General features: G+C 40.9%; 2 protein-coding genes across 6 annotated transcripts in view; one reads left to right on the top strand and one right to left on the bottom strand.

Annotated features, from left to right (window-relative positions):
- FOXK2 (forkhead box K2) overlaps nucleotides 1–3,128 on the top strand; it is a 44,910-nt gene extending 41,782 nt beyond the window's left edge. For all 4 annotated transcript variants that reach the window (XM_081935123.1, XM_081935122.1, XM_081935125.1 and 1 more), the window contains one exon: nucleotides 187–3,128. In XM_081935123.1, coding sequence (XP_081791249.1) covers nucleotides 187–383 — 197 coding nt within the window. In that variant the 3' untranslated portion in view covers nucleotides 384–3,128. The remainder of the gene's footprint in view (nucleotides 1–186) is intronic.
- WDR45B (WD repeat domain 45B) lies at nucleotides 910–23,675 on the bottom strand. Of its 2 annotated transcripts, none has more exons than XM_081935128.1 (10): nucleotides 23,083–23,666; nucleotides 16,789–16,863; nucleotides 16,203–16,304; nucleotides 15,459–15,546; nucleotides 14,974–15,068; nucleotides 13,831–14,021; nucleotides 10,016–10,101; nucleotides 9,622–9,723; nucleotides 8,122–8,243; nucleotides 910–7,359 (listed from the first exon to the last, which is right to left on the bottom strand). In XM_081935128.1, exons 1-10 carry the CDS (start codon nucleotides 23,147–23,149, stop codon nucleotides 7,253–7,255), a joined length of 1,035 nt encoding a protein of 344 aa, XP_081791254.1. In that variant the 5' UTR covers nucleotides 23,150–23,666; the 3' UTR covers nucleotides 910–7,252. The 2 variants fall into 2 exon arrangements, with proteins under 2 accessions (XP_081791254.1, XP_081791255.1); XM_081935129.1 differs by lacking the exon at nucleotides 910–7,359 and adding an exon at nucleotides 7,558–7,611 and having other exon boundaries at nucleotides 8,063–8,243; nucleotides 23,083–23,675.
- Between the last annotated feature and the right edge of the window lie 908 nt (nucleotides 23,676–24,583).

Raw genomic sequence — 24,583 nt, 5'->3', positions numbered from 1 at the left:
TTTTAAGGTAAGTTCAAGTGCTGCAAGTATTCATACAAATTAAGACTTTTAAAGAAGAGCTTAGGACAAATTTTAATCTGAGATTTGTGTATTTTAGGTAATGTAATACTTGGTTGCAGGGTAAGGGTTAGTAGTGATTTGCTTGGGTTTAATATATTCTCTCCCTTCCCTTCAATTCTTTTTCAGCTGCTGCAAGCCCTTTACACATGTTAGCAACTCATGCGTCTGCATCCGCCTCTCTTCCAACGAAACGTCAGAATGGAGATCAGTCTGAACAGCAAGACTTAAAACGGATCAAAACAGAGGATGGGGAGAACATAGTCATAGCTGTGAATGTTGAAACCCCACCTGTGGCAGTGAATGAACAAAGCAACAAGAACTAGGAATGTGGAGGAATAATTCTTTTAAAAACAATGGTCCTTGGTGCCAAAATGAGACCTTTAAACATCTAAACTCTTGAACATGTTCTCTCATGGCGGGGAAAGGGGCCCTGTGACTTCATCTTTCAGCACTGAGAAACACAGGTGGCCTTAGAACTCCTTAATTTAAAAAAAAAATAGTCTAAAAGATCCTAGTCCGGAGGCTGTGACCCCTCCCCCTTCCATTTCTCCTTGCTGTTCCGAAGAGACTCTATACATACATATACATTGAGAGGAAAAAGTTGGGGAAGATAGCAACTTTAAAAACCTATTTTAAAGATTGAATATTGGAATATATCCCAGCATGATAAGTTCTTCTTCACGTGATTGGATTTCAAATGATTGTATATTCCTCAAAGGGAACAGAGGCAAGGAGCCATTTCCAACATCTTGGCAGCTAGCCTTTCATATTGACCTACCCAATGCAGTTGTTGGTAGATATGCAGTATTTTGTTGTTCACATGTGGAATTAGAAATTTTTGATGTGTACTTTCATTTTTTTTTTCAAAATAATGGGGTCTTTGACATTTCAGATCACTCCATTTCTACTCCAGAAACTTTGGAATCACATACTACTTTTCATGTGAAATTTTGTTTGGTAAAACCGAATGTAGGGTTTTTTAACCAATGGAATGATTTAATTTTGTCCTGTTAAAAGTTCAGATAAAGCTAATTTGTTACATCTGCAAATTTTCATATTTTAGCAGTTGCCTGATAAACTTAATCAAATTTTATTACCTTGTGTAGTGATCAAATGCTTCTTTGGGCTTGCATGTTACTGATTAGAAATACAGTGTAAATGAACTGTTAACTGACGTAAAGAACTGCTATGAATTTGACCAGAGCTGCACTTATCTGTTTCTCTTTCTTGCTATCTTTTGCTGTTTGTTATTTTGTGTTGACTTTGTCCCTGGCAATTTTTTCCAGTCTAAAGTAAAAAGAGTCTCGCATAATATTGTGTATGTTTAAAATGACAGACTGTTCATTTAGAAAAAAAAATCTTTATCACATGTCCTTTTAAAAAGATAAAAATATCTTGTCAGAGATATATTGAATATTTTTAAGCTAAGCATCCACCAATAGAAATATAACTTAATGAGTTTAACTTTTGATGTCCTAACGAGACCTTCTGAGGTCTTCATTAAAGAGTGGCCACTGTAGTTTTCTAACAGTGGCTACTATAGTATAATGAAATAGTTTTCTTTTATATGTGTTTGACGGTTGGAATATTTTAAAGGTTTCTTCTTCGAGTTGTGAAAGAAGAATTCATGTTTTGTTACTGAACTAAACTAACAGCTGAGACTGTTCTTTAGTCCAATTCACATAGTTTCTTGTCCCTTTCACATATTTAAGGTGAGTTAAAGGTGAAGACTGGGCTTTAACCTTTGATTTGTCTTTTACTTTTTTTTGCTTTTTGGGCTATAATTTATATGTTTTTATCATTTCAAGAAGAATCTGTATTTTGATGATGGACTGAAATAGCTTGGAATGGCTTACAATTTTAGTCAGTTTTTGGAAATGTTTTATCAGAAGACCAAATATGAGAAATCTGTACCAAGTATCATGTTATCCCACACGGTAGAGCTGCTGTTACACTGTCAATGAAGATAATACATATTAAACAGATTATGAAAAATTGATGTACACTAGCTGAATTTATAACAGCCGCTATGGCTGGGTGAAGCAAAACATTTTCTGTATCTGCAGCATTCTACTTTTAGTGCTGTGGCCATCTAATTCAGAAGTAATGATATTGCATTATTAATAAAACATTTGGTTATAAAATTGCTATTTCATGAATAATTAGGGAAAATACTGCAAGTTTTTGAATAAAAAATCTGGTAAAATGTTTAAGACAATCAAATGACTTAGACTGAAGTTCTCTCATGTCACTGTAGTCTTCGTAGTTTATGAACTAGGTAGAGAAGTCAATACAAAATAATTTAATTTGAAGACTGTTAAATCTATTGCTCTTACCTGTTGCTAACCTTTCTTTCTCTGCTTTCATGGCTATTTTAAACCTAAGCAAGATGTTTCAGAAATTGTAGCTTTTTCCTGTTATTTCATTCTTAGAAATATTTGAATACTGAAAAGTAAATTATAAGGCAGATTTACTATCTCCTCTGATGTCATAGCTCTTCTTCTATGACAACAGATACTTTTCTCCTCCCCACTCCCCCCAAGCTGTCCAAAATCTGTTCTAGAAGTTTAGGAGAACCCATGTTTCAGATTTTGAGGGCACATTGGCAGACGTGTGAAAATAACCTTTATTCAGGGCAGGAGTCAAGCAGTGGACATGAACACAATGCTATGATCTCTAGATTACTTTTGTGATGTTTGAGATACTTGTCTTAGCTTTATTTAAAAATAATTCCATCTGCCTAGCAGACAGGAAAAAGAAACAGCCATACTTAAAGTTGGGAACTTTTTCTGCAAATATTGCTCTTTTTCTTACCAAAATTTTAACACTCCGGTTTCTATAACCTAAGAGTTTGTATGAAAATAAACACTGGATAAATCTTAGTTTAATTTTATAACTGTTTCATTCATGTTGCATTGTAGGATAAGTACACAAACAAAGCAAGAACGAAGATGTGCAATTATAGAATGTAGGGCTAGTAATATTGCTTATCATCCACTAACAATGAGGAGAATTATTACTGGGTGTTTTTTTTTACCAGAAAGCACAAGATTTAAAATTAGCTAGTGGTACAGTGAAAAAGTATACGTAATTCTTAAAATAATAAAAGAACAGAAAATGGTATCAATAAATATTTACACAGTGGCTCTCTCTAATGTTTTGGACAAATCTTTAGGATGATGGAGCAATTTGTAATTGCTCGTTTGTGAGTTGAGAAGCCAGTTTGGAACTACTGCTGCCAAATATTTTTGTAAGGCAACAGTTTGAGCATGTTGTGGGGGTAATGGCCTTATTAGAGAATGGGAAAAGGGTAATTGGATCAAACATTTTAAGAATCATTGTATTAACAGCTGATTGTACTGAATTTCTGAACTTGTTGCTTTGTATTGGGTTTCCAGATACTTTAGGGTATTGTTAATTAAGTTCATTTTAAATGAGAGATACCATTTTGAGTTGTCCCTCAGATACTAGGGCATGTGAGAGTAAGGTTACTGTTTCATAGATGAAGAAATCTAATCTTTTATTGGTAGTATATCATAGCATTGGAATAAATTCAGTGTCAGGAAACAGCAGGTGTAGCATCAGCTATTAGATTTCTAGATGATGGTTTCATAAAAGGCTGAGCAATATCAGAGCTTGTCCTTGGATGAGAAATCATTTTTTTAAAAAATCCCAAAATTACAGATTCCACTGATGCATCCAAAAAGAAAAAAAATCCCATGAAAATTGATGGCAAACCACTTGTTTTTGTCAACAAAACTACATTAACCTAAATACAGTTAAATTTCCTCTGATATATATGAAGAAAGAATGTAGGTCGATTGCATTTCTTAGCACATATAATTAATAGCACATGAAATGTAGAATATTTCAAATTGCAGTGTGCTGAATTTTATTACAAGAGCGAGTTTGGCATCAACATGAATCTTGATCCCACTTTTGACAGGAAGCAAGCTGGGTGACTTTGGGCCAGGCAAACCCTCTCAGCACTAGGAAAAAGACAGCAATGGCAAATCACTTCTGAAAATATTGCCAAGAAAACTGCAAGGAATCGCACTATAGGCAGTCACCAGAAGTTAAGACTGATTCAAAGACACAAAGGGGAAAAAAAGAATCTTATAAGAATTGCTGAATTTACTTTTTACCATATGTACTTATAACCATTTTTCCCTTTAAGCAGCCAAGGAACTAGCAGCTGGGTTTCTACAGTATGTGAAGCTAATGTCAAATAAAATTCCATTATTATGAATTACTACAATGCATGAATCCAATCTAACAATGCACTAATGTCCTTAGCAATAGATGACATAATCACGTCGCAATTATGTTTTTGATTCTGATAATCATGTGTCTTAGTGTTTATTTGATCATAGCAAACCGATTTTGTTATTTGTGTCCCTTTGCTCCCTTATAGGTCCTAACACAACATGAATTGGATACTGCCCATAAATATACATGATACTTACTTTAAATCATTGTTACATTGCAAAGCCAACTACATATAACCCAATGAGAAGTTGCATCTCACTCCTAGGATGATTCTATTGAGGGAAATAATGTGCAAGAGATTTAGGTCTTTATCTCTTGTCATTCATTAAACAGATTTGTTTACAAATCTCTTTTCAGACAGGTTGAATTGTCTGAATAAATCACAATTTATTCAGGGTTCACACATGCTAAAACACAGAACAAACCATACAATGGTTTAAGCCTTAGTGCAATGATATGAACCCAATGGCTAGCATATTCAAATGATATTGTCATTTTACCTGGTGAACCTGACTACTTCTACCTTGTCTTGTTTATCCAAATTCATTCAATTTAAGCTCAACTTAGAATATATAGCTAATATAATTTATTCTAGAAAAGCCTAGTTTAAACGTAAAGAGCTGGGACATGTTATTGTGTGAATTATTATAGACCAGGCAGAATGGCTTGACTGTTTGAACATTGTTGGTCTTAAAGCATCCCGAAGTTGGTCTGGCTCTTAAGGAATTTGAGGTCACATAAGCATTCATGAATAGCTTCTATGCTTTATATATTTGGCAAAAATGTTATTTAAATTGTAGAAATTTTAGCAAAAATGTAGAAATAAGAGGCAATTTGAGAATTTAAATCATGTATTCTTAGTATGACATCAAAACCTGGCAAACAGATTACACTATAATTACATTTAATTATTTTAATATTTGATATGAGTAAATCAATGTTTGTTTTCATGGTTTAAATTTAGATAATTGAATAACGGCTATGTCATCTGAATAGCAGTATTTAATGTTTAAAAGCCCATCAATACGAATTCAGGAATGCAAACAATTCCAAATACAGTGAAAAGTAATAACAGTAGTGGTTTAGCCTTGGGCCTCTAAACAGAGAAGCAAGAGTGGCTGCAGGAAGAAACTATTGCAGGTTTCTTTGTATTCCAGTCCCTGGAAGGCAGTGGGTAAACTGGGAGACCAAGATTGGGAAATGCTCATTCCCAGCTCCTATGGAATAGCTTTGATCCTACATAGATTGCCCCCCCTTTTTTTAAAGGGCTGTAGCCAACAGTGTCTTAGCATGTCATGAATACCCTATTTATAAATAGAATTTATTTACAAACCAGTACTGATTGCAGTGTGAATGGAAATTAGTAACTTGAAGTTGAACTTCAGACAGCTTTCAGTGCAGCACATTAACACTCGTTTACCTCAACAGTTTTTCCCTTTGAAATCAGAAAATCGAAGTTCATCAATACATTACTTTGATTGTAAACATCATTTCCCTTCACGTTGAAGGGCAGTATGAGCAGACTATTATAGTACTTTCAAGATGAATTTGCAAATTCATAAAATAAAATCCCCATGTGTAAAATGTGAGATTTGTATTTCTTGAGTTCTGTCAATCTTGGAGGAAGGAAGAACTTCATATTTTTAATAAAGAATGAGAGAATGGTTCTTCCTAAACATTTTGGGAGGTCTGAATCTTGGGTATTAAGTGGGAGCTGGATACGGATGACGGGAGTTGAATCTCAGGTAATATAACGCATTTTACAAAAATTAAGAATAAGAAAAGTAAAATTAGCATCAGCTTTGCTCCAATTAACTGAATACAGTAAATTAGTCACTTTTAATTAAAGAATATTACAAAAGATGTGCAAAATAACTTTCATGATTAAGTACACATTTAAACGCAACATGCAAACCCACATTTGAGTATAGGTTTTAATTAAGTGAAAAGTTTGGGTGCTTTACAGCTGAATGCATTAAGCCTTCAATAAATTTTGAAGCATGTGTGCAAATGAAATTAATTGAAACTGCTGTAAGGTGGTGATAATTTAAAATTAAGTGGTCACATACATGTGTTCCAAGGGTTTTGAAAAATTAGGCATGTCCCTTTATCCCTTGTTCTAAAAAGGCATTAATTTAGTGTATTCTGAATACATAAGTCTTGGAGGCTTTGGAAGCAGAGCCTGGCATCTGCTGCCTATCACAGAACTTTATTATAACCCCTTTTTCCCCAACATAAGTACCAGAACACAAAGGACTAAATTTTAATAGTATGGAATGATTACATTCTAGATGGAGACAACACAGCCTTGTAAGTCCTCTTTGTTGACACTTCTTACCTGGCAGAATCACTGAGTTAACAGCACTTGATGTTGGTTGCTATAGAATATTTGGCACCTCTGATACATGACGAATACCTATTCACAGCAATGTGAAAACAGACTTGATTGTTCTATGTTTTAAGTAATTGCAACTCAGAGCAACTTTGCTACAGTTTCTTTCTGGGAATTCGGAGGAAACAATATCTGTAAAGGCAAAAGCTGCTGATAAATGACTGGGATGCTATTTCCAATTAACCTGCCTGCTGAATCTAATCTGAAGAGTCTTCAACTGCTCAAAACTCTAGTAACTTTTCTTTCCAACTTTATAATGTGGCAGGTACTCAGTTTCATGATATTTAACAGGGAGAACCCTCATTGAAACTTGAAGAGAAAAAGAACAACAGCTGCCAAAGAAACACTTAAAACCAACTGTGGAGAGCTAACATCAGTCCTTTGCCTTGTTCCAATTGGTTGACCAGGTCAATCCCATCTTGAAGAGTGCCATCAAATTAGCAAGTCAAAAGTTGTCTCTTCAACAGGAGAAGAATTGGGATGGAGATTCTGATAACTTGCCCCATCAAACCATACTTCCCAACTGTCCAGTCAAAGTTTGTCATCAGTCATTTCTAGAAACTGAGCATAGACATCTCTGGAGCATTCCCCTTTTTGATTGAATAAAAATTTGTAGTAGCTGCCATCTGCACAGATTGCTAGGAAAAGAGAGAGAGAGGATTTTCAAGTCATTGTTATGAAAACAATTATAGAAATCACACATTTGCAATGTAAGGTGTGAAGAAGAGGAAGATGTCAGCATCGAGCATCAATTCTCGATTAAATTCTCCGGATTATTTATACCTACCTCCATTTTATTGCACGGCTTGCTCCATCCCTAACAGCTTCATAATTCATGTAACTTCATATTGGAATCTCAGACTACTTTGTTATGTGTGTGTGTAATATATCTATATATATCTATATATATATCTATATATCTATATCTATATCTATCTATCTATCTATCATCTATCTATCTATCTATCTATCTATCTATCTATCTATCTATCTATCTATCTATCTATCATCTATCTATCTATATATCTATCTATATATATATTATATAAATATAAAAAGTAGCATTTATTATGTGTGTGTGTAATATATATATATATATGTTTTTGTAGATTTTCACGGGTGTAGGTATGCTGGTTTTGTTGTATTCGGGTCTTTTCCCGTGTAAGGTTGAGATTGTCTTTGCAACGTTTCGGCAGGATCACACCTGCCATCTTCAAGCTGTGGGCTTAAAAAAAAAAAAAAAAAAAAGCCCACAGCTTGAAGATGGCAGGTGTGATCCTGCCGAAACGTTGCAAAGACAATCTCAACCTTACACGGGAAAAGACCCGAATACAACAAAACCAGCATATATAAAATATATAAATATAAAAAAATAGCATTTATTAAATCAGGACCCTTACCTAAGACAGAATTCGGCTCTGTTCCAAAGGCACAGATGCAGGGAGAACCCGAGGGAACTTGAAACTTGGAAAAACTCCATTTGGAACTGAAATATTTGGGCAGGAAACTGGCAGATGCTAAGCTAAGAGATTAAAAAAATATTATTGAGTACCTACTGAAGTCAGGCACAGAAATAAAATAGATGCTAGCAGCTGCTGACAGTTGTAATTGTTTCAGTTATTTATTGGTTATATAAGCTTATTTAATTACCATTCTAACTTTATGTATAAATGGTGCTAAAGTTGGCTGCCAAACAAAGAAAACCACAAGAATACAGTTAGCAATGTGTCAAGGGTAGAGAACCGCAGTTGCTTCAGCAAATAAATTAACTTAGTACCAAAATCTTGTCTACTTATGGCAGCCAGGATAATGTAGTGACCCAGATGCAAAGGGGAAAATGTGATTGTCTTTTCTTGGGCTCACATGGGACAAAAAGTTGGTTTTTGTTTCTGGAGATGCTCATAGAATATATGCACCTATATATATTCTGAATCATCATTTCCTTTCATAGCTGGATTGCTGCAGAACCCTAGTGGACAATAACATAACATGCAAAGGTAAAAATTAAGATATTTCTCCGATTTTCGGAATGGGAGAGGGCTAGAAAGAAGGTTGATATTGTGAACACTTGTATATATGTGCATGGCTTAAGATGCTGTAACTCGAACTTGCACTTGAATCAGAAACCATATTGGTGGTTAATAATGTAGAAACAGTAGAAAATGTAGTTGCACAGGTTTCCTACCACTCCCCCTTATCAGCAATCTGGCGTTTCCATTCAAGCCAGGTGTAAGATAAGCAAGTTCCATAAGCAAGAGGATGTGCATTTCTGGCATCTCCAGAAACAATTATAGGAGTTGTGTTAACCTTAACTATGCAAATGTTATTGGAACAGCAAAATCAAATTCAAGGCTAAGGCTACCATTGCATTCACCCAAGTATGAATTGAAGTCTTCAAGGGAATGTAATTGAATCAACTGACAAAAAAAAGATGAAGCTTTGGGCAAACATGATGACTCAAAGTAGAGATTCAATATGTCAATCCGAAAAGAACAGAGGACCACAAGAATATCAACTACAGCAAAAATATCAAGGGGATGTTATTAAGAATGTTGGAGAAATCACAGAATTTACAGCTAAAAACATTCAAGAGTAATCACACGAATGCTCTAATAAAAGCAATAAGTTGAAGATGAAATATATTTCAACCATTTGTAAATGAAATGATTAATAAATACATTTTCAGAAAAGCAATATATATATTCAGGAACAGTTTCCATCAAAAAATGAGATGGGAATCTCCTTCCCTTCTGGAAATGTTTTTAGTTTATTGTTTTGGGCTGGTAAGAGACAGTTTTCACATCCATAAAGATTTCCTTTCACTATCATGGCAAATAATCTCTACCAAACTTTCTTGGTCATTAACTTGACATTAATCCTGCTAGACCCAGCCCCCTTACCTTGATTGCTTATTTCTTTTGGGATCCTCTGCAGCAAAAATGTGTACTGTGGCATGGTCACTTGACACGCAGATAAGAGAAGCATCTTGGTTGAAGTTTATACTAATGGAGAGATCAGAAGCGACATATCTCTTTAGCCCATGTTTGCCATGGAACAAGTTGCTTTCTAAAGACATCTTACTTCTTATTTAACTGTTGATCTGTTGGAATTGGGCAGCTAGGACAAGTTTGAATCCATACATAATTTTAAACGTTCACAAATTGTAAATGGAAATGGCATGATATTTACATAGTTTGCATTCAATGTCACAGGGACCATCCTCTCCATGTGCAGTTAAAAATTCTCTGTCACTCCTCCATTCCTTTAATGATTACTCAGCAAAGCAAAACTTACCAGTATATATTGGCAGCCTGAGATCCTCTGCGCAACTCTTGAATTAAATGCCCAGATGACGTATCAAATATTCTTATAAGGGTCCCCTTGAAAAGGAATAACAATTTTTGAAGTTGTGGAAAGCGATACTGAACCAATAGATTCTTCAGTCTTTTTAACTCTTACATACACTTCCTGATAGCCATATATTCCCTCTGCACCCAAAAAATACATCTTGCCTGCATCTCTTTTTACTGACAGTTTGGCCTTCAGTGAAATGGATGTTGGAACAGAAGACTGAATTCATAAACATATCAGAGCTCAGGCCTCATTTCCAAGGAATATTTAGGGTGATGGGTGATTTTTGCTTTTGCCTTTAAGGAAAACCGATGCAGTGTTATCATCAGAAACTCTTAGGACAGACATCTATCTATGAACAGGCAAGACCTCTCTCTGTTAACATCTGTGAGGGACATACTCAATTTGGTCCCAAACATTCTCCCAAGTCCACCTGTTACCACAAAATTTAGTGACCAGCTGATCTAGTCAAACTAATCAAAACAAGACTGCTGTTTAACTTCATTTGCCATTTACATTTATAATGCATTTCCTCTGAAGATTTCAGTATTATATCCAGAGGCCTGATGGCACATTTGTTAAGTGCAGTAATGCAGGCAAACTCTGTCCACAGTTTGGAGTTCGATCTTGAACAGGGATCAAGGCTGACTCAGCCTTCTGTCCTTCTGTAAAATGAGGAGCCAAATTGTCGGGGGCAATATGCAAATAATGCTCTACATTGTAAGCTGGCCGAGTCCTGTAAAGTGCCATGGGGCAGTATATAAATCTGAATGCCACTTCTATATACAGGGGTCACCTCCATTTTATTTTCATAACAACTCTGCAAGGGGGTCTGGGCTGACAAATAGGCACCCAAAGTCGTTTAATGAACTTAATGCTCAATTGGGAAATTAAACTTTGGTACCCTTAGTTACAATCCAGTTCAATATCCTTAAAACTCTTTTCCAGTTTACTTGTAAACAGGTACTGTGTTTCCCCGAAAATAAAACGGGGTCTTATTTTCTTTTGACCCCAAAATATTGATTGGCTCTTATTATGTTTTTTTTTTATTGTTTTGGGGTTGCTGGGTGGCTGCTCTCTTGCGAGCGGGCGCCCGAAGAGCCAGGCACAGCCTCAGGGGCAAACGGCTGTGTTGCGCTGTTGCAGCAGCGCAACATACCAGCCATGAGGTGGCCACGCTCACGAGCAGCCACCCAGCAACCCCCCTTTAAGCCGGGCAGAGTGCCACTCAGGGACCCAGTGATATTCCAAAGGTGCTAAGCTGCGTGGTGCTCTGCCCTCTCCCCCAGCTTCCACGGCTTGACGCATTTGGGATACCCTTAGGTAAGTGCATGGCGCTCTGCCTGGCTGGAAAGGGAGGTTGCGCGAGCGCCCGTTCCGTCCCCAGCTGGTGTGCCTCCCAACGTCACCATGCCCTGCCCCAGCTCTCCTTGCAGGACTAGTGTGCTGCTGCGGCCGCAGCGCTCCAAGCATAACCTATTCTCCAGCTTCCAAACTCCGGAGAGCCACAGCCAAGTCTTTCGGCAGCAGCTGCTCTGGGGGTACACTCTATAGTTGTGGGCTGGCTGAGGCACGGCGTACTCCCAGAGCGTACAACCATAGAGTGCATTCCCAGAGTGGCAACTTCCGGAAGACTCAGCATCCTACCTCTGTGCTTTGAAAGCCGCAGAAAAAGCCATTGGGGGCCGTGGCAGCGGAGATGCCCTGGCTCTGCGGGGAGTGCTCGCACAACCCTCCCTCTCCACTCATGGAGAGCCCCATTCACTGACCTAGGGACATTCCAAAGGCGCCAAGCCATGGGAGCCAGAGGGCGGCGAACAGGCGTTCACGCAGCTTGCCGATACCCCTAGGTCAATCAATGGCACTGTGCCTGACAGGAAAAGGGTTTGCCGGGTGGCTGCTCGTGAGCGTGGTCACCTCATGGCTGCTGGGTAGTGCTGCTGTGACAGCACAACACAGCCGCTCAACCCTGAGGCTGTGCCCAGCTCTTCGGGAGCCCGCTTGCAAGAGAGCAACTGCCCGGCAATCCCCCTCTCCAGTTGGGCACAGCACCGCTCACTGACCTAGCGGTATCCCGAAGGCGCCAAGCAACGCAAGCCTTTGCCTCCCACCGTTCCTACGGCTTGGCGCCTTCGGGATACCATTAGGTCAGTGAGTGGCGCTCTGCCTGGCTGGAGGGGGGGGTTGTCTAGGGGGCTTATTTTCGGGGGAGGGCTTACATTTTTGCCCACCCAAAAAATATTGCATGTCCTTATTATCAGGACATGGTGTATTTTCAGAGAAACACGGCAGTTGTTGGTTAACAATCACTTGTTCAGTGGCTATTCAAAGATACTATGGCACTAATCAAGGATTGGTTACGACTGGTGTTCAAAGTTTCAACCATACCAGCACCCCTGCAGTCACATGATCGTAATCTGGACCCTTGGTAACCAGATTGCACTTATGACAGGTGCTAGTGTCCCGTGGTCATAATTTGCAACCTTTCTTGTTGACTTGCCAGAAGCAAAGTCAGGGGAAAGTTACAAGTTCGTTGGGTAAGTCTCACCTACCCATGCACTTCCCCCAACTCTTTTATGCTTATGCTGCTGCTAGCTGGCCATCCACACACCCTCCCAAGCCTTGTTGAGCTTCCACTGCGGCTCCCTGATCACTCGTGCACCTGTTCCTACCCTGCAGCAGCCACTCCCTGTCCTGCTGCAGTGTTCATGCCTCCCCATCATTCCTACTCCCCCCACTCAGCAGCAGCCATCTCAAGCCCCAGGGCACACATGCCGCAGCTCCCCTTCCTGGCAGCAGCCACCCTAAACACCACTGTGCCGTATCTCTCTCACCACTCAGAGCCCCACCACCTGGTAGCAACCACTTATCTGCCTGCTTGCAGACCCCCTGGGACTTGCAAGTTCTTGCCAGCTTCCCCACTAACTTTGGTTGTTGGAAGCTGTGAACAGGTGCTTGCGTTACGAAGGAAAATCCTCACTTACCAAAGGAATGTGCAGGAATTGCTACATGAATGACATAGATGAAATTGGCTTTAAAGATTTTCCTAAACTGAAGTTTTACATTGATGTAACTTTACTCTTGCATAAGATAAATCATGTTATTTTTTTTAAAAAAAGATCAAATTGTAGCTTGATAATGATGGAATCACTTAGATGACTAACATAGACAAAGAATATAAAGAAGCCACTCCAGATCAATTACGATTTAATTTAGACCTAACAATGGCTAACTGGGGAGTTTGGCACTCTTTGTCAATTTATCATAATTAATTTCCCATTTTTCCAACACTAAAAATATAAACTGCTGAAGCCTTGATGACAGCCTGGAATCTAAGGTGGTCCCACTGATTATTCTGACTGATGGGATCCAGGAGAAGGGACTTCTCTGCTATTGCACTTGCCCTGTGGAACATCTTGCTTTTCATCCCACCTGACCTTCCAAAAGAGCTTAAAGACCTGGCTCTGCCAGTTGGGTTGAGGCCCCAATGGGGAAGTATCACAGTGGAGGTGGTTAAGAACGAATCACACCTCCTCCCACCATCCTGCTCCTGCCCTCCCCGTCTTTTAATTGGGCCATGGTATTCTGGATTTTATATTAACTTACAGTAGTTATATTTTTAGTTTATATATTTATATTTTATTATTGTAAGAATAACATGCAGGCTCTTATCAAGACACTATTCAAAATTTATATGAACACATTCAAGATTGTTGTGTGGCTTCCTAGTTAACTATATAACAAACCATTTTGCTTACTTTTTCTGATGCTGTAGCGATTCTTGTTCCCTGCAAATTTAGGGCTATACAACTCAAGATTCCTTCATGAGCAGGTATATCTACTGGAGGTTTTTCAGTGTTTGCTAGATCTACTATTTGCACATGTCCAGTATGTGTTCCAGGGAATGCAAGTAAGGAATTATTACTATTTGGACACAGGACACAAAGACCTAAAATAAATAATTGCAAGAATTAAAGAACTGTTATTTTTACTACAGTATCTCTCACACCATCCCACCTAAAGAAGTTTTCATGTCCTCAGACTAACGAGCCATTTAACAGAGTAAGCTACGCTTCAGGTTTACTGTGAGGTCCTTGGTCCTCTCTGAGCTTGGTGGTTTCCTTGCAGATGTTTCATTACCAAATTTGGTAACATCATCAATGCACTTGTTACTTCATTTGGTAATGAAATGGCTGCAAGACACCACCAAGTTGTCAACCCTGAACTACAAATACATGTATGTCTTCTATTGGTAGTTTAGATTAGCAAAAAATACTTCTGCGTGTATAATATATATTGATATTATGTATCCAGAAACTTTAATATCTGTATAATTGTGGTGGAATGTAGTCTGGAATTGTGGTGGAATGTAGTCTGGAATTCCAGGAGGGAAGGACTGCATTCCATAGGGCAAAGAGGTAGTGAAGCATGGAAAGTTTGGTTGGGAGAAAGCGAGTCAAGGAGATTCCTCCCTTAATGATTCCCAGAGTGTATCTATAGCCATGCAAACAGTTGCTTTAGTTTGGCAAGATTTCTCTCTATAGGAGAGGAGCAATAAAGGAAGCTGCTCAAAAGTAATTCCATGTGTCTTTGTTGGTTCTTGGGTCCTGGCAGTAATAAAACCTCAGAATTACTTTTAGTGCCATATGATAGTGGAATCTTTCCAAAAGATTCCTTTCAAACCCCAAGATAAAGACAAATGGTGCTAAACCTACCACCCCACGCAATGGTGATGACGTACCTTACTGAGCTAAGTAACAGAGCATTTGCTTTCCAATTAAAAAATGCCAAGTTGTCTTAGGTGACTACATGCCAAATAAGCAACATCAATTGACCTCCACAAGCATAATGCCAACAACAACACGGACCAATATGTCTTCTCTGTAATGGAGACCACGTACCTTTAGGGTTGTAGCAAGTTTCAAAGACATGTAACTGGTGAGGATTGTGTGTGAATGTGAAAACTTTAATCATAGAGTCCAAAACTACGACAATTCTGGAAGAGAAAAAGCACTGACATAGATAGTGTGCTCAGATTGTACTAGAAAGCATTATGCCAACCCTAGATCAATTTTCTTCCTTTTGCTTTAGCTATTACAGCAAAGCTTCCAAAATTATTTAAAAGTGTATCAGAAGTAGTCATAAAGCAGGAGCTCATGGATCTTTCTGCCAGAGAGGTTCTGTAAGGCGGAGAATGATTTATGTTTGCTGAAGCAGATCAGTACAGCATCCCTTCCTTTGTTCCATCATATTCAAAACAGTTCAGTGTGTTAATAAATAATGAACACTCACAGCCTTTTCCTTCCTTAAAAATATCTAACTAATGGAACAAATCAAAACAAAGATAAATAAAAGGAACCTTCTGTTCCACAAACTGAGCACTTACCTGTCCCTTCGCAGCTTAACAGCTTTGACTTCTGTGGAAAATTCTATTTCAATAACTGTCTTCTTTTTCAAGTCATCCCAGATCATCACTGCAGAGAAGGAAGTATCTTATTAATTGTAAAACAAGCACCTTCAGCACTGACAGACTAGCTCCAGCAGGAAGTTATATTCTAGATTACCTCATTATATAGATAAAGCAAAAGATTCATATTCCAAATTTGGACAGATGTATTTTTAATTCTGGGATATCTCCCCAAAAATGTTGTTGGACTCCCAACTTTTGTGAGATCCAACCAGAATGGAAACAAATCGAAACTTGTATCACTTATAACAACTGTTACAAAACTCAAAATTCCCCAGCCTTGATACCCTAAATTTCTTTGAGCTATTCCTACATTCAGTTTTACAGATCCTATTCTTAAACCTTTTTCCATCTTTCCTCTTGTGTCTAATCAATTTCTTTAACCAGATTGCACTTTTTTACTGTACTCTTATTAAGAAAATTCAATGTTTATTATTTATTTATAACTAAATATCAAAACAGTTGTAAATAGAAGCACAATAGACCAAGGTCTGTTCTAACAAAAAACTGGTTTCATTGTCCCCTTCTGCAAAGGTTAGAACTGCCCTCACATTTGTTTAAATTGTAACTACCCAGGAGAGGTATACAATTCAGGTAGAGCATTGTGGCAGTTTTGAGACTGAACGCAAGAGTAAAACTACTATTTAATATTCAATACCGTACCTTTATTAGGAGGATACTTTGGTTTTTTCCCTCCACCAACCAAAGCTAAATAATTGCAGCGAAACAACATTTCAACATGGCCGACACCTCCTTCTAGGAATTCTAAGGGACAGAGCAAGAAGTATATATATATATGTCAAACTTATATATAAGTCATATATATAAGTCAAACATTCAATGCAGAATTTACTAATGTCAGAATATAAAGAGAGTTTCTCTTCAGACTTAACATTATGTTTAAACTTACATGCAGTACTCTACATTTTTGTTTGCCTCTTTCTGAGAAAATGTTCGCGCTCTCTCTTAGTATGCTCAGAGATTTGGTTTTTTATTATATATTATTGATAACTATTATAAGTCAGGAAGCAATAGTGCTATGAATAGTTAATGAGAACTGCCCTCCAGTTTTAGAATTCCCTGGCAATCAAACATTTTATTTTAAGGCTATTATCCTATGCAAAGTTATTTGGGAGCAAAATACAATACATTTATTTGGTATTTTCTTCAGAACTTTCAGGCACAAGATCATAATGCCAATGGATTATTTAATTGAAAAGCAGCAATGGATACCGAAGAAGCATCTCACCTTGTTTCTCCTTCTCTTTGAGTGGATCCGCATTAAACACTCTAAATCCATTTTCCATTCCACATGCAAAGCAACCTAAAAAAAAAGATTGCCAAAATAGGCATAAATGCTCTATGTTAACAATGGAGGAAGAACAAGACATGCTAAAGTGTACTTTGAATGCATCAAAAATACTGGTTTAATACCTGCAATTTTCATAATAAAGCAGCTTGCAAGCAAGATCTCCAGCCATAACCCTGTTGAGCATTTCAAACATGGGTCTTGTACTCTTTTGAAAGAGCTCTAGTCCAGTGCTATACAACTGACAATAGGAAATAGGGCCGTTGCATAGATAACTATGGTGATTACGGATATATACAAAATTAGAAGTATGTTTTATATCCAATCCAGAAGAAACCATTGGATTCTGGAAGTACGACCAAATCCTTTCAGATTGTCTGCAGAATCAAAACTCAATGCAGGTTCGTTGGTTTGATATGAGATGATGGAAAATACGAAGGAATACCTTTGGCTTTAGAGATTATAAGGCACGGCTGATGTATGTCACCCCTTCTTAGCAGCTCTACAAACACACACATACACATTTTCCTCCCTTCATTTAATTCCCACTGCCACAGATTCCCAGCACACCTGGTAGGCCCATGCCCCCTCCAATCTTTGCAGGACTTTTCTTTCCTTCCCTCAGCTTTTGCAACAACTGTGTTTCTGTTCTTTACTGTTCTTTAGCTGCAAGGAAGTAGCTCCTAATATAGATATTGCAACAGACTGCCTTGCCAGCCTATCTTCTTAGTGTATTCCTTCCTCTGCTTCTTTTAGCCAACCGTGCTCCTCCCAAATTAATCTGCCCAGAACAGTCATACTTTGGTTTGGTCTGGTTTATTTGGATTTATATGCCGCCCTTCTCCAAAAGGACTCAGGGCGGCGTACAACATTAAAAAACACACATCCCAAAAGTTAAAAAAGATTAAATCCATATCCAAAAAAACAAACTGAATTAAAAAAAAACACAATACATTTAAAATTTAAAATAAGTTAAAATTAAAATTAACAGGCCAGGCCGGCTTGCTGGAAAAGCCAAGTTTTTAGGGCGCGTCGGAAGGACCGGAGGTCAGGGATTATGTGAAGCTCCGGGGGGAGCTCATTCCAGAGGGAAGGCGCTCCCACAGAGAAGGCTCTCCCCCTGGGGGTCACCAGCCAACACTGCCTGGCCGACGGCACCCTGAGGAGGCCAACTCTGTGGGATCGTACTGGACGGTGGGAGGCTACTGGTGGCAGTAGGTGGTCTCGCAGGTACCCTGGGCCTAAGCCATGGAGTGCTTTAAAGGTCATAATTAATACCTTGAAACGCACCCGGAAAACAACCGGCAACCAGTGCAGGCCGCCTAAAAGGGGTGTAACACGGGAGCACCTAGGTACCCCCATGACAACCCGCGCGGCCGCATTCTGGATCAGCTGAAGCCTCCGGGTGCTCTTCAAGGGCAGCCCCATGTAGAGAGCATTGCAGTAGTCCAGGCGAGAAAGGACGAGGGCATGAGTGACTGTGCACAGAGCATCCCGATCCAGGAAGGGACGTACCAGGCGAACCTGGTAAAAGGCCCCCCTGGTCACGGCCGTCAGGTGTTCTTCTAAACTAAGCCGCGTATCCAGGAGGACTCCCAGATTGCGAGCCTTCTCTGAGGGGGCTAAAATTTCTCCCCCTATTGTCAAAGATGGAACAAGATGTACAAATCGGGATGATGGAAACCACAGCCACTCAGTCTTGAAGGGATTGATCTTGAGCCTGTTCCTCCCCATCCAGATCCGCACAACCTCCAGGCATCGGGACATCACGTCGAGGGCATCATTTGGGTGGTTAGGGGTAGAGATGAAAAGTTGGGTATCATCAGCGTATTGATGATACCGTACCCCAAAACCACGGATGATCTCGCCCAGCGGTTTCATGTATATGTTGAACAGGAGGGGTGAGAGAACCGACCCCTGGGGCACCCCACAAGTGACGCGCCTGGGGGTCGATCTCTGCCCTCCAGTCAACACAAACTGCGACCGATCCGACAGGTAGGAGGAGAACCACCGTAAAACGGTGCCCCCCACTCCCAACCCCCCGAGTCGTCGCAGTAGGATACCATGGTTGATGGTATCGAAAGCCGCCGAGGTCTAGTAGGACCAGGACAGAGGAGCAGCCCCTGTCCCGGGCCCGCCAGAGATCATCGACCAACGTGACCAATGCTGTCTCCGTGCTGTACCCGGGCCTGAAACCCGACTGAAACGGATCCAGGTAGACAGCTTCATCCAGGTACTGGGGAAGCTGACATGCTACCACACTCTCGACAACCTTTGCTACAAAGCGAAGGTTGGAGACCGGACGATAGTTGGCTAAAGAAGCTGGGTCCAGGGAAGGCTTCTTGAGGAGGGGCCTCACCACCGCCTCCTTCAAGGCGGTGGGAAAGAACCCCTCTCTCAATGAAACGTTGGTAATCGCCTGGAGCCAGCCTCGTGTCACCTCCCGGGAAGCCGAAACTAACCAAGAGGGACACGGGTCCAGCACACAAGTGGCAGCACTGAGTCTCCCCATAATCCTGTCCATGCCCTCGGGGGTCACAGGGTCAAACCCATCCCAGATTGTCTCCTCAAGATTCATCCCCGTCGGCTCGCCCGAATCTACCCAGTCAGAGTCCAAGCCTGTCCTGATCTGAGCGATTTTGTCCTGCAGATACTGAACAAATTCTTCAGCCCTACCCTGCAAGGGGTCTTCCCCAGTTCCTTGGTTAAGTAAGGAGCGGGTCACCCTAAACAGGGTCGCTGGGCGGTTATCTGCGGACGCGATGAGAGCGGAAAAATATTGCTGTTTTGCCGCTTCTATCGCCACTAAGTAGGATTTAATATGAATTCTTACTAGTGTTCGATCAGATTCGGACCGGCTGGCCCTCCAGCCACTCTCTAGGCGTCTTTTCCAGCATTTCATTTCCCGGAGCTCCTTGGTAAACCAGGGAGCCATCCGGGATCGACACCGGGTCAGAGGCCGCAAAGGCACAACACGATCCAAAGCCCCAGCAGCAGCCCTATTCCAGGCTTCCACTAGGGCTTCGGTCGAGTTGTGAGCAAGGGATTCAGGAAAAGTCCCAAGCTCCATCAGGAACATTTCGGGGTCCATCAGGTGCCTGGGGCGGAACCATCTAGTCGGTTCCGCCTCCCTGCAGCGAGGGGTAGCGGTATGGAAGTCAAGCCTGATGAGGAAATGATCAGACCATGACAAGGGTTGAATAGAAATATCCCCTAAATCTAGATCATTCATCCACTGCCCAGAGACAAAAATCAGGTTGAGCGTGTGTCCCCCATTATGGGTGGGGTCTTGAATTAACTGAGTTAGGTCCATAGCTGTCATGGAAGCCATGAACTCCCAAGCTGACTCGGATGTCTCGCCAATGGAAGGCAGATTGAAATCCCCCAGGACCATGAGCCTGGGGAAATCAACCGCCAATCCAGCTAATACATCTAGCAGCTCCGGCAGGGCCGATGAAACATAGCAGGGAGACAGGTATGTAACAAAAAGGCCCACCTGAGCTCCAAGGCCCCACTTCACAAAGAGGGACTCACACCCACCTATCTGAGGCACAGTGACCTCATGAGGTCTGAGACTTTCCCTAATAACCACCCCTCCCCCCCCTTAAAATTTGGTCTACATCAGGACAAAACAACCCTGTTTGATTTCATATACAGACCAAACCACCCAAAGCATTGTATTTCACTCGCATTGCATGGACAACCTGAAATTAGCTCTTATGTGAATGAAATGGTTTGTACAGAGAACATTTTGTAGATCCCTAGTGGTTATTGTCATTTTCACTGCAAACAAATCAAAATCAGCCCTAAGACTTGTGTTCTCCATGGTTCTTTTCTGGCATTTGGGCTTGCTGGCTATTGAGTTTTACTTTCACTGTTACAATGTGCTTTTAATTTGTCCTCTATGCTACCTTGAATGGTTTGTAGAGTAGGCAGCAATACAAATAAAGCAAATTGAACTCCTTTGTCACTCTGCTTCTCTTTAGTTCCCCAGCAGTCCTGGTCAAGAAGGAGCTTACTGCTTATCAATCAATTGCTTTTTTCTACTTCTCCTTCACTTTTCCTCGAGTTTGTTATCTGCTAGCCAGGCTCTTTAGGACAGGGTTTAATATTCTTTCAGAAAGTGCAATATCAGTGTTCAGAAAAAATGTTCAGTAAAACCGGAAGAGCTCTCTCCTGCTTTTACTCCAAATACACCCTTAGTGCCTCTTAGTTGGACAATTTGATAAGTGATGGCTAAACCTACCATTCAAAGCATGTCTAAAATTCACCTAACTCACGTAAGGGTGAGTTATGGTTATTTTCCATCAGTGGGTGAATATCGGAGGAGAAACTAAATCTGGGGATCCATCAATCTTTTTTTTTTAAACTTACCCTGCTGTAAATTAAGCACCATTCACTATCTCTGTTAGTGAGGCAGAATAACGATCAGCCAAAGTAGTGGTATACTTTAGGCCAGCTAAAGTGGCTCAAAAATCAACGAATAGATTAATGGAAAAAGACTTGCAAAATTTATTTGGAACTTTGATCTTATATATGTTGATGGCAGCAAGACTCCTGTATGCACAAAAATGGAAGGACATTTAGATTCCCACCCTGGATGAATAGTTACAGAAGCTGATGGAGTTGGCAGAAATGGTTAAATCGACCATTTTGATTAAAGAAAAGAATATAAGTACTTTTGTTCCTGAAGATGAAACTGCAATACTTTGGCCACCAAATGAGAAGGAAGGACTCACTGGAGAAGAGCCTAATGCTGTGAAACATTGAGGGCAAAAGAAGAAAGGGAAAACAGAGAATGAGGTGGCTGGATTGAGTCCCTCAAACAGTAGGTTTGAGCTTAAATGGATTCCAGAGGAGGGTAGAGGGCAGGAAAGCCTTGTCCATGGGGTCGCGATGGGTCAGACGCGACTTTGCAACTAACAACAACTTTGGTTGCTACATGGAGACTGCTTCAAGACTTTGTGCTTGAGATGGGGAAAAATGAAACTTTGATTTTGGGTTTTACTGATTAGATTGATTTGTTGTTATAGAAATGACTGGTTTATATTATTATGGAAAAGTAAAAAGTTGAGGTTCGATGCTAATGCCTTATTCTACTGCAATAGAGAAAATCAACACCTTTTTTTCTCCCTCCCCTCCTCACTTTTCTTTCCCCTTCTCCTCCCCACTGTTTCTCACTATTTGCTTTTGCATTTTTGTATTTTACAAAATATAAAATGCTATTTTTAAAAAAATATATATCAGTGAATAGCACTTTAACCTGGCCATGAGGAAGACACTTAGGGCTCTATTGAGGAAGAGCTGCAGGTCAGGATTAGTATCTATTTAACACAGGAGAACAGTTAAATTGCCAATCTGCTGTAGAAAATAAAATAAAATTGAGGGTTAAGTAAGCCCAGCAAACAAGTAACAGATAAAGATGTCTGTCTGTCTGTCTGTTTGTCTAAATAACGAACTAGTCTTAAACAGCAAAGGGCCAGGTCTTGCCTATGCCAATATTTCTGTCTCCTAAAAGCCTATTTCTCTTGGGAGGGCACAAACTACACAGAATTTCTATATAATACAAATTACATAGGCGTGGAGTGGGTGTGATTGTTCACCATAAATCCGAACAGTTCCGCTAACCTCTGGCTTTCTTCATGCTAACTCCTCTACTTAGAACTAGCCGATGGGGAACTGCCCTCTCCTACCCAATAAAACCTCCCAAGTCTGTTCTCAGTCACCGAACACACAGACGGGTCGGTTGCTTTTCAGCCTCGCGTGTCTTGCGAGTCCAGGAAACTGGACCGAACATTTCGTAGTTCAATCAAGGCCATGTGCCGTCCGGTCCCCGCCAACAACCACTGCCCCAAACAGAAAAGAGAGCCGTAGCAGCTTCCCCCCCCCCAAAAAAAAGGGCAGAAATATCTGGCCAACAACTGAAAAGGCGCCCGTAGTACGTATGTGCCGAAGACCCAAAGCGGATGCAGAAGGAAAAGCTGCATGAATTCTCTGCCCGGGTCCGCAGCGCAACATTCAGCTTCCCGGCCTCTCGTTGACCACCTCCTGGGAAACTGGGCTAGCAACCGACGCTCTTCCCCAAAAGCGGTTGAAGCCAAGAACCGGGGAGGGAAAAGGGAAACAAGCAGGGGCGTGTTTCCGTGCCCGCAAACGTCTGAAATGGGGCAAGGCGGGCAAGCAGACCACCACCCTTTCCTCTCCACCCCACCCGGCGACCCATGAGATCCCTACCGTGGTCCTGGTTGAAGCCGGCGAAGAGCAACCCGTTCCCGTGCGGATTAACGGGGAGCAGGTTCATGGCGTCGGACGATGGGGAAGGCCGCGGCCTGGGAAGAGGGTCGCTCACACCATCAGCCGAGGATCGGCGGCGGCGGCGGCGCCACGACGATTCCTTCCGGACTAGATCAGGAGCACTCCGAGCGCAGAGCGCATCGAACCGCTTTCCTTGGCTTGCTGGAAGGAATACCAACGCCGTTTGAGCGGCGGTTTCCCCCCAAATCAGTATAGTCAGTACTAGAGAACTGTAGTCTCCGGGCAATTTGCAGACGCTGCCTTGATTGCAGAGCGCATCGATCGAGGAAACCCACCCGGCTGAGCGCCGAGCTCATTCATGCTCGAGTTCGCCCGCTCGCTTGTTTCGGGTATTGACGGCGGACTGTTGCTTTTCGCGGCGGTTCCTACTTTTGAGTAAAGCTACTTAGAATTATACTGGGAAAACCCAAGGTCGTAGTAAGCCCAACTGTCGCTTTCCTTACATCGGTTTTGCGTTCCTCCGCTCCTTACCAAATAGGATAAACAGGCAAGGACTTTGGAGAACGAGGAGCGGGCGGTAAGACCCCCCGACCCCCCGCCAGTTCAATGCGGCTGCACAATGACACGGGGGGATCAACAGAGGTGATTTGGGGAGGAACACATGGGACTCTTAATTAAATAAAAAATCCCAGGTATTGGGGGCGGGGTTAAAATATGCTTATTTAGATTCTGTATAAGCGGCAAGGACTTGTGAGAAAATTGTTGATAAACATGAAGGGGTTAGCCTAATTTTTTTCAGTCCAATCCCTCCAAACCACCTAATGTATCAGTTGTACGTAACAACCTAGGAGTTAGTGGTACTGAACGCACCCAGATCTCTTTCCCGAGCGCATTCATAGGATAGCTGGGTGGGGGAGAGCTGAAAGCCCTAAATAGGATAATTAGAATAAATAAGTAGAATGCAATACTACTACATTGGCTTCTATTGGCTGGAAATTCTACTAGCTTAGTAAGTGAACCTTGCTAGTTTGGCTAAATTTTTAGAGGTATTTTTTTTTCTTGGGGTTAGCAGAGGCTACAGCAAGCACTTCTGAGTGCAAGTGAGCATATGTGGTATGAAACAATGGACAAGGGCTATGAAATATCAATAGCACTTAAGACATATGTGCCACTTCATATTGCTTTAAAGCCATCTCTAAGCAGTTTACAGAGTCAGCATATGCCCCCAAACAATCTGGGTCCTCATTTTACAGACCTCAGAAGGGGGGAAGGTTGAGTCAACCTTGAGCATTTTCAGGATCAAACTCCTGGCAGTGAGCAGTCAGCCTGCATTCTAACCACTGTGCCACCACATACAAAATCCCTGTAATCTTGTACACCATAGTGGGGCTCCTTGGGAGGAAAAGCAGAAGTGATTTATGGGATGATTTACAACCCTTCCTGTCAGCTTTCCATTGGTTTTGTTTATGTGAAGCTGACA

This window comes from Natrix helvetica (genome assembly GCF_964273705.1).
Source record: "Natrix helvetica genome assembly, chromosome: 1".
In the NCBI taxonomy this organism is placed as follows: Eukaryota; Metazoa; Chordata; class Lepidosauria; order Squamata; family Natricidae; genus Natrix; species Natrix helvetica.
The sequence above is the reverse complement of the archived record's forward strand: the minus strand, read 5'-3'. Positions and strand labels throughout refer to the sequence as shown.

Bases quoted from the DNA above. Each gene is read 5' to 3' on its own strand.
- WDR45B (XM_081935128.1), bottom strand. From the start codon at position 23,149: ATGAACCTGCTCCCCGTTAATCCGCACGGGAACGGGTTGCTCTTCGCC. The intron at 14,022-14,973 runs GTACGTGGTCTC...TATTTATTTTAG, and splicing joins AACTTGCTACAACCCTAAAG to GTCTTTGTGTCCTGTGTCCA. The intron at 8,244-9,621 runs GTAAGGGGGCTG...TTAATCTCTTAG, and splicing joins AAAAGAAATAAGCAATCAAG to CTTAGCATCTGCCAGTTTCC.